General features: G+C 35.9%; 1 protein-coding gene and 1 pseudogene across 2 annotated transcripts; both read left to right on the forward strand.

The window, feature by feature from the left end:
* The first annotated feature begins 2,513 nt into the window (after positions 1 to 2,513).
* LOC104789339 (putative F-box protein At4g17200 pseudogene) lies at positions 2,514 to 3,501 on the forward strand (annotated as a pseudogene).
* A 1,447-nt stretch (positions 3,502 to 4,948) lies between these two features.
* On the forward strand, positions 4,949 to 9,755 carry LOC104787123 (phosphatidylinositol 3-kinase VPS34). 2 transcript variants are annotated; one of them, XR_015557298.1, is made up of 17 exons: positions 4,949 to 5,307; positions 5,438 to 5,534; positions 5,638 to 5,734; positions 5,834 to 5,992; positions 6,079 to 6,288; positions 6,415 to 6,593; positions 6,717 to 6,864; positions 6,945 to 7,040; positions 7,157 to 7,292; positions 7,404 to 7,525; positions 7,620 to 8,023; positions 8,158 to 8,328; positions 8,410 to 8,547; positions 8,646 to 8,800; positions 8,911 to 9,054; positions 9,153 to 9,300; positions 9,430 to 9,755. XR_015557298.1 is itself a non-coding variant. In XM_010512642.3 (17 exons), exons 1-17 carry the CDS (start codon positions 5,196 to 5,198, stop codon positions 9,565 to 9,567), a joined length of 2,442 nt encoding a protein of 813 aa, XP_010510944.2. In that variant the 5' UTR covers positions 4,949 to 5,195; the 3' UTR covers positions 9,568 to 9,755. The 2 variants fall into 2 exon arrangements, 1 of the variants encoding a protein (XP_010510944.2); XM_010512642.3 differs by having other exon boundaries at positions 7,832 to 8,023.
* The last annotated feature ends 462 nt before the right edge of the window (positions 9,756 to 10,217 follow it).

Here is a 10,217-nt window from a genome sequence, read left to right on the forward strand (position 1 = left end):
AAAATGAGTCATGGATATTTGGAAAATATGGAATTAGTGGGTTGTATAGAAAGAAGTATTTTTCCTCTATTACAATTTAGAAGTTTGTTACTTAGTCTTGCAAGAGAGAACAAGGCGTGACAGATTTGTATGAGAAAAAGGTTGGCTAAATGTAGTCGGGTGCCTCTATACCTCTTCTATACCTCAGGTGGAAGAGCGTGTATCCATCTTTTTAGGAAAAACTTCAAGAAAGCCACTATAATGGTAGACATATGGTTTTTACAACTAATTAAGGAATTTGTTTCTTTTCCTCTCCGATTGTGTCTTATGGAAGGCCTAGTAATGGCAATTACAGCTTTATGCAATACAATGGCAATTATGCAATACAACACTTTTTCCAAGTGTCCTTTTAGGTTCTTGGTTTTCAAGACTCTCGTCTTGTCCAACGTGTGACCACTCTTTCCAGAGACCTTTGGCGCACGTATGGAATCCAAATACCGTGTTCGTTCTTTTGCAACGTCTGCGGCAACAGTTATCAAAGTGGCTGACTATGTGGCAGTGGTCGGTCATCCTTCACCACGAGTGGCCTCACTTTGTGGGACAACTCTTTACCTTCAGGACTTGTTGTCCTCTTTGTTTATCTTGTAACTTTTATGGTTTCAAGTCAAGTTTTAGAACTTGTTTTATGTACGTTTTAAGATTATTGGTTGTAGTTTATCTTGTCCTCCTGTATAAGTTTATTGGTGTATTTGGCTCCTCTCCAACGGAAGCTTGTAAACCTTTAATCTAATATAATGGAGTGTTTGATGGAAAAAAAAAATGTAGTCAGGTGCTTCTTCTTTGACAGAAATTAGGAGAAATTGCACCTTAAAACTGAGTTTGGGATGAAGAAACAATCCATTTAAGTTATAGAAATTAATTGGTTGAAGCCAAATGGCGGTATTTATAGATGAACGTGTATCGATCAAATTTAATTCATGTGTTTTGGTTCAGAGTAGCTTTTACATAAAATTTATCATAGATTAAAATATATACACATAACACATGTTTATAGATGAACATATGTTATATGTATCGATTAAATTTTATTCATGTCTTTTGGTTCAGGCTTCTAACCTTTTTTAAAAAAAATGTAAAAGCTCCAGTTTTAGATACTCTTCGATCTTGATTCTTGTTAAACGAAGGACTAGGATTTACGATGTTGAAGGTACATATATATTGCCTGCCGTACGTCAACTCGATTTTTTATGAGTTGAGTTATGTCTGAAAAGATTCGTTTATATAAATAAAAAAATTTATAAATTGTAGATATAACAACCACCACACACATATATTTATATATATAAAATTAACTTTTCTCACTTATCCTTTCTCCACATCAGCATCCACTTAATCAATTTTTTTTTGTTTTTTGCATAAAAGATATTAATTTTAATATTCATTCATCGCATATTTATTACTTATAATTAATAATAATAAATAAATAAATAAACGAAAATTAATTAAATTTTAAAATAGTATAAACAATAATATAATTTTTAGTAAATAATAAAAATAATAACTATCTAAAAATGAATTAAGTAAAATAAATGAAAATTTTAAAATAGTAAAAATAATACTGTAAATTTGTTTTAGTAATAATGTTATTATTAAAATTATAACCAAAAAATGATTAATATACTAAAATTTAGAATGAGTTAATGAGTTTTAAAATGTAAGTAAGATTTTAATGCATGGTGGAGTAAAAAAAACAAGTTATGTAATTGTATTTATAAAATCAAAACATGAAAATAAAATGGAAGTGAAAATTAGTTTCTAAGAAACATATACCATAAAGATTTATTATTAAATTTTACTTATAAGAAAGAAAAGATTAATTAATTACTAAACTTAACTTAACTTAAAAGTTTTGATCTAAAACAAAAACAGTGTAAGGGACACATTTTATTTTGGGAAAACTATGAAAGAATTTTGAAAAAATAATCTATAAAAAAAAAAAATCAATGGTCAGGAAATATAGAAAAAATTATATATAAGCCATTACAAAAGAATGGCATGTGATTTGTGTAGCATATCTCATAAGGTATATTATCAAGTGGAGCTACAATATTATAAATATATATATATATATTATCAAATTCTTTTAACCCAAAACATTGGCAAAAACAACATATTTAAAGTACACTATGTTTTTTTTTAGAAGACAAAGGTGGGGTTGCATCACAAAATTATATCTGCAAATAACATATGAGATTTTAAAAGAATATGTAACTTGGATTAGTGAATAGATATTCATTGTGGGGTTTAAACGTTTCATCATTTAAGCATTTTTGACTTAGTCGGAAATTCTATTATGGCAGATAATGCATTTGGACAACCTCATTGTAGCGACATATCACTAAAACTGTTCATGAAACTTTGTATATTCGTATTTAATGTAGGATATCGATATGTTTAAATGGTCTCTATAATTAAGTCAACGATCGATATTGACGTTAAAACTTTTAAAATTATGTTAGTTTACTTAACCACATCGAGGTATCTCAAACCTTTCAATGTGATGGTTTATTGTTATGCATCCTCAAGGACTGACTACTCGAGGCTCTTGGTATGGAACCCATATCTGGGGCACACCAGCTGGATCCAACCCAGAAACGATTTTGACCAATATGATTGGTTTGCTCTTGGGTATGACAAGAGCCGTAACCACAAAATCTTGAGGATATTTGATTATTATCGATGCGGCGAGCTTGTTTCTGGGTCCGAGATCTATGAGTTTAGCTCTAAATCGTGGAGGGTTCTTGATGTCACTCCCGACTGGGAAATACGGTCTCTCACCGACGATCGACATGGCCAGTCTCTGAATGAGAATGCTTACTTTTGTGCTGAGGAGAAGATAATCATGCAACGAGGAGTAGCAGAGACTGGAGAATTTTTGCTCTGTTTTGATTTTACATCAGAGAGATTTGGACCACGTCTGTCTCTTCCGTTTTACTCTTCTGATGGAGAGCCTCTGTCTATGTCTTGTGTCAGAGACGAGCAACTTGCTGTGTTACATGAACGTTGGGATATAATGGAGATTTGGGTTACGAATAAGATTCATCACGGTCAAGTGTCGTGGAGCAACTTCTTGGAAGTGGACATGACGAATGTGTTCACTGGGCGTTTTCTGCTACACCCTTGTCTTCGGAGCTTTTTCATTGATGAGGAGGAGAGAGTCGCTGTTGTTTTCGATCTTGTCGGAGACATATCGACCGGGAATTTTTGCTACCAAACAGCTCACATCATTGGACAAGATGGATACATTAAACCTGTGAATAATGAACGAGTTCAGATACATCCTGTGCTCCCACTTGAGTGCTCCTCTTATGTTCCAAGTTTAGTGAAGATTGATTGAGTAGAGTTCCCCATTTTGCCCATTAAAACAAAAAATTTCGTCTACTTGTATAATCTTTATAATCATAATTAGCTGCAATTCATAAGTGTTAATAAAGATAAACTCGATTGAGTTGAAGGTGTCGATCGACTCTCTTTGATATTCTTATCTGGTAGACTGGTTCATGATTGTGGTTCTCTGTTTATCTTTTCAAAATCTCGAAAGCAATATGTTTTTTGATATGATTGCATTTGGATATATATAGGATTTTCTCTGATTTTCCATCAACGTGTTGATATATGTTGTCATATTTTGCCATGTTGTATATCATGTTATCATTACTTGTTTACCAAGAAGAATCTTGTTTGAAGGTTATATATAAAAGCCTAAAGAGATTAAGAAACCTGGAGATCCATTCCTTCATGTCTTAGTATGGGGACAGAGGATATGTCATATACTTATAATTCTAATATTGCTCTCACCGATGTCTTCTCTAGTTAATAATCTGGAACATGACTCCAATTCTGCTAGAAAATATAGGTAGGTGTATATGTACACAAATCTCTTCTCAATGTTAGATCAGCTTAGTATCGACTACAAGGCAGATACCCAATTTGCAACAAAACATCGATATGATGCCTACATGCATATATGGGTGGGAAATCTCCAATTACTGTGTTTGGAATGGATCTCTCAGAAAACGAGATAAGACCTTGTTTATCGGGGAGATGATGATAGAGTTCTTAGGTTTTTGGGTAAAAAAAATTAATCAGAATTGGGGAAAAATGTAAGATCTCCCATTATATAAGAGACCGATTCTTTGTGTAAGAGGCGATACGTGTCGCTTTTGTATTGGCTGAAAGATTTAATCAAAAGAGAAAAAAAAACATTTCCTCATTTATTTTTTTTCGTCTCTCTCTCTCTCTCTTTCTCTCTCGCGGTTGCGATTAATCGACGAAACGATCGATGAATATGGAATTTGAAGCTTGAAGCTTGAAGTTTGAATCGAATGACCTGGAATCAAAGGAAGGGTATGGATTTGAAAGGACTGGAGAGAAAGAGATAAGTAGCAACGGTGATTTGGAAGCCAATCGTCGAAGAAAGAATCGACTAACAGTTGGAGATGGATGCGGGTTGAATATGGAGTCGATTTAATCGATCCCGTTCTTGTATCAATTGGAATCAGAAAGGTAAGTTTCTTAGTGCAATTGTTTGAATCGGAAAGGTAAGTGGTGAGAGATCCTAACAGAGCTTGGAGGTATTTTGGAACTACAAGTACAAGCTCTCAATCTTTTCTCACAACAAAGCTTTTCAGGTTTCAAGAATGATTTGTTTCACAAAACCTTTTATATACTTATGTTTGGTGCTTCTACTATATCTTTGTTACTGAATTAATGTAAGAATTTGCATGTCTCGAAACAATCTCAAAGTAAAAATAAGAGCACATGCCCCAGAAAAAAATGAAACTAATATTCTGAGGAATGATGTACTTATAGGAAAGCACGAATTAGAACTTCTAAAATTGAACAACATTTTTTTTTTAGAAAAATTCTAAAATGTATTTTGCTGCAAATTTTTATTTATTTAATTTAATATTTAGTAAAATATTTTTTTAATTTATGTTTACGGCCAAAGTTACCCCTGAGGCCTGAGCCCGTCGTCTACTGTTAAGACTCGGGACAAAATTTAAGAAGAAAGGCTTCAGTCGGTTCGTGTACTCCTCTCGACGACTCGAACACATATTCTACGGATTCGAATTTTCCAGGTTTTCAAATTCTCCAACAGATATTGAAAAGCCCTAATTTTTTTTTGTTGATCCTTAAAGAAACAAAAATCGCACATGGGCGCGAGCGAGTTTCGTTTCTTCCTCTCCTGCGATATCAATTCTCCCGTCACTTTTCGTATCGAGAAGCTTGATGGTAACCTCCCCGTCAACAAATCTACGGATTCGGGTAAACGAATTTGAATCTCTTCTAATTTGGTTGATTGCTTTGTGGGAATTTTAGAATCTTGCTTTAGGAGAAGACCCAAAAATTGCAAATGGGTTTAGTTCTTGAGATGAGTTTGTGTGTGTGTTTTTAGGTGTTGTCTCAGTGGCAGAGGAGAAAAAACCAGAACTTTACATTGAGTGTGCATTGTATATTGATGGAGCTCCTTTTGGCCTTCCCATGAGTACAAGGTTTCTTTCTTTCTTTCTTTCTGTTTTGATGATGTTGATGACTCTTGTCCAAGTGCTTTATTGTGTTTTTTTTTTTCATACTAGCTCTCTTCTTAATTCCCAGATTGAAAACTACAGGACCACCATACTGCTGGAACGAACTCATTACTCTCAGTTCTAAATATCGGGACTTGACTGCCCATTCACAACTTGCTATCACTGTAAATAGAGCTCTGCCTCCGTTGCTTGTTTTTATGGTAGTACCTTCTTGGTTTCTTCTTCCTTTTTTATGCTTATCAGAAAGTTTTTGTTTTTATCAGGTATGGGATGTTTCGTGTGGTAAAACTGAGGGACTCATTGGTGGAGCAACAGTCCTTTTATTTAATAGCAAAGGCCAAATGAAATCAGGAAAGCAGAAGCTCAGGCTCTGGCAGGGGAAAGAAGCGGATGGTTCATTCCCAACCTCTACTCCTGGAAAGGTTTCTCATACCTCTCAACTCTGGATATATAATCCGAAATATTGTTTTTGACGACGACTTACTTGGATTTTTTTTTCATACTATAGGTTCCACGGCATGAGCGCGGGGAGCTAGAGCGTTTGGAGAAGCTCATGAATAAGTATGAGAGGGGGCAGATCAAAAGCATTGATTGGCTGGATCGACTTATGTTGAAATCCTTGGATAAGATCAAGGAACAAGAAAGCTCCAAACATGGAAGCTCGCATCTGTTCGTGGTTATTGATTTCTGTAGTTTTGAGCATCGAGTTGTGTTTCAGGTGCGATATTTACTGCAGTTAGATCTCTCTGTGACCTCATATATTTGAATATGAAAATGTCTCCATGTGTGTCTTGCTATACTGAAATGACCAGTGGATTTATGTTGATCTGCTTTTGATTTCAAGGAGTCTGGAGCCAATTTGTTCATAACTGCCCCAATTGGTTCAACAAACGAATTTGTTACTGTCTGGGATACAGAACTCGGAAAGACTAATCCTTCAGAGAACAAACAACTTAAGCTGGCAAGGAGCTTGGATCGTGGCATAATTGACAGGGATCTCAAGCCAAGCAATATCGAGCGGAAGTAAGTGTCTTTAGAGAAACAGTTTCCTGTCACTTATTATTGATTGTATGTATGAATTATAGTCATAAAATTATAATCTCATGGGTAGGTGATTTCTTCTTTGTTTGCCCCTATTGTTTAAAGATCCATACAAAGAGTTCTGAAATATCCGCCAACAAGGACATTGAGTGGAGATGAAAGACAACTTCTTTGGAAGTTTCGTTTCTCTCTAATGTCTGAAAAGAGAGCTCTAACCAAATTTCTTCGCTGTGTGGAGTGGAGTGATGTTCAGGTAAGTGTACATCTTTTGCTTGGAGATCTATTTTCATGGTTCTTATTCTTTCAAGTTGCATGAGCTTCCGATGTTGGCAGGAAGCAAAGCAAGCAGTTCAACTGATGCACAAATGGGAAATGATAGATGTATGTGATGCTTTGGAGCTATTGTCTCCTCTATTTGAGAGTGAAGAGGTACTACGAGTACCCAATTTACTTCCCTTCTGGTCTTCTAATTGTGTACTCGATCTCCGTACTGGCGTCCTGGTATATTGAAATGTAGGCTAATCTCTCACTACACATACTGATAGGTTCGAGCTTATGCTGTTAGTGTATTGGAAAGAGCTGACGATGAAGAGCTTCAGTGTTACTTGCTTCAACTGGTTCAGGCTCTCCGTTTTGAACGCTCTGATAGATCTTGCCTTTCTCAATTTCTTGTCCAACGGGGTATGTGCTGAACATCTAGACATGAAATCATGTTGAATTTTCTGTTTAAAACTGGTTTATATATTGGTTAATTGACTGTTTGTTTTCTGCTATTTTCTTTCAAATTTCTAGCATTACAGAATATTGAGTTGGCCAGTTTTCTCCGTTGGTATGTCGCTGTGGAACTTCATGACCATGTCTATGCCAAGCGATTTTACAGCACATATGAGTTACTCGAGGAGAACATGATCAAGGTGTGGACATAATATTTATCTTTCTTTCCTTCTCCCCCCCCCTTATTTCACTTAAGATAAGATGAATACGTAATGGATCTTTCTCCTGCCTCAGTTTCTTTGTAATAGTGTGAAATCAAGCCTTTTGAACTTGGGATGTGGGTTATGGTTAGCACTGTCAGGTTTCCCAGCGAGTAGAATACGCTAGTCCTAACTTTTAGTTAGAGGAGTAGTGGTGCTCAAACTACATATATATGATTGTGCAGCTACAGCATATCATGTGAGATGTATTTAGCTGCTTGAGAATGATATTTTCTTTAATGTCAGCTGCCGCCTGGGGTTAACGGAGAAGATGGTTTCAAATTGTGGCAAAGTTTGGTGCGTCAAACAGAAGTGACTGCTCAGTTATGTTCCATTACACGAGAAGTGAGAAATGTACGTGGAAACACCCAGAAAAAAATTGAGAAGCTCAGGCAGCTTTTAGGTGGACTTCTTAGCGAACTCACCTACTTTGAAGAGGTACTTTCACTATGGTTTAAATGGTAACTAATGTTTTTAAAAGTGATGTTTATCCAAGAATCTCTGTGTCGAAGTGTCTCTGTGTCTCTGTTTCGAAGTGTCTACTAACCTTTTTGTATTTGGTTTTCGTCCAGCCTATTCGATCACCACTTACCCCTAGTGTTATCATAAAGGGTATTGTGGCAGGAGAATCAACACTCTTTAAAAGTCAAATGCATCCTCTGCGCCTTACTTTCCGAACAGAAGATGAAGGAAGTTGCAAAATTATATTTAAGAAGGGAGATGATCTCCGGCAAGACCAACTGGTAAATCGAGGTTCATTGTATCATATTATTATCTAGTTATTTTGTTGACACTGTGTTTTTTTTGAATTATTTCCTCCATAGGTTGTTCAAATGGTTTGGCTCATGGATAGACTGCTTAAGCTGGAAAATCTTGATCTGTGCCTAACGCCTTATAAGGTGTTAGCAACTGGACACGACGAAGGAATGTTGGAATTCATACCATCCCGTTCTTTGGCTCAGGTGTATGATCTAAACTCATTCCCCGCAGGTCTCCCTCTCTTATAATTTTGAGACAAAATAATCTAGTTATCCTAAGATATATGCCTTTGCATGTTCAGATCCTCTCAGAGCACCGAAGCATAACAAGTTATCTGCAGAAGTTTCATCCTGATGAGCATGCACCTTTCGGGATAACAGCCACTTGTCTTGATACATTTATAAAAAGCTGTGCTGGCTATTCTGTGATCACATATATACTTGGGATTGGAGACAGGTAGGGTGCAAAACATTTTCTAGTGGTTGTGTTCGAGGAGTTTTTCCAATTTTCTTGCTTTATAAATCTAACTCTGAATCCAATTGTGATGGCCTGATTTTGATGTGTAGACACCTGGACAACCTCCTCCTTACAGATGATGGTCGTCTTTTCCACGTTGATTTCGCTTTCATTCTCGGTAGAGATCCTAAACCATTCCCTCCACCTATGAAACTCTGCAAAGAGATGGTGGAAGCCATGGGCGGAGCAGAGAGGTACCAGGAAATTACATAATTCCATGAATATTTTGCTCTGAGAATTGTAAAATGAGACTTGAAATATTTGGCTATCATTGGCTATCATTGTGTTGCAGCCAATACTACACAAGGTTCAAATCCTACTGTTGTGAAGCATACAACATTCTCCGGAAATCGAGCAACCTTATTCTGAATCTGTTTCATCTCATGGCGGGTTCTACTATTCCCGATATAGCTTCAGACCCGGAAAAGGGCATTCTCAAAGTAAGTTTCTTTCACTATCTCTCTCACCTTAAACTATATAAACTAAACGAAACCCACCATTCTTCTCACAAATAGATTGGCTCTTGCTATCTCCTTTGTCATTCTCGTAAATGCTGTCATTTTATACAGCTCCAAGAAAAGTTTAGGCTTGATATGGACGACGAAGCATGCATCCACTTCTTTCAAGACCTGATAAATGAAAGTGTAAGCGCGCTGTTCCCACAAATGGTTGAAACTATACACAGATGGGCTCAATACTGGCGTTGAAACCACAGAGTTTAACTGATACCGTGTTTAACACATCAAAAAAAAATGTAGATGCATTTACTTTCCTCACGTTAATACACCAGAAGGTTTGATTTCTGTTCTTGTCTTTTACACCCGCTGTGAAAACTGTATCTGTAAATAATCTCGTTAATAACCTTGAAACTTAATGCTTTTACATCTTTCGATAATTATGAAACGGCCCCAGATATTTTGGATATCACGAATTTGCTCCGACATCTTTCCCTGATTACGAAATTTCCCCACATCTTGCAGTAATTACGAAATTTCCACACATCTTTCGATAATTACGGAATTGCCTCATATCTTTCGGTAATTGATAGTCACAAAACAAAATGCATGTTTACTTGTATATTGGAATTGATTCGTTTTCTCGTTTATTCTTGATTTAAAAATTTATGGATATAACGAAAAGATTGATATATATATATATATATAGAGCTTCTGTTGTTGAAGTTTCAATGTAGAGACAGTTGAATACAAAAACCATATTAAGTGGTTGATGCTCTAATTTATCCCTCATTTGGTGTAGATCTGCTATGCAATACACTCTAAACTACGCTCACATCTAAGATGAAAAACAGGTTTCAGTAAAAAGTTGTATAACTAGTTTTAGCAAAGTAGAGGTTTCA

The sequence above is a fragment of the Camelina sativa genome, chromosome 5 (genome assembly GCF_030686135.1).
Source record: "Camelina sativa cultivar CO46 ecotype springtype chromosome 5, ASM3068613v1".
NCBI lineage: Eukaryota > Viridiplantae > Streptophyta > Magnoliopsida > Brassicales > Brassicaceae > Camelina > Camelina sativa.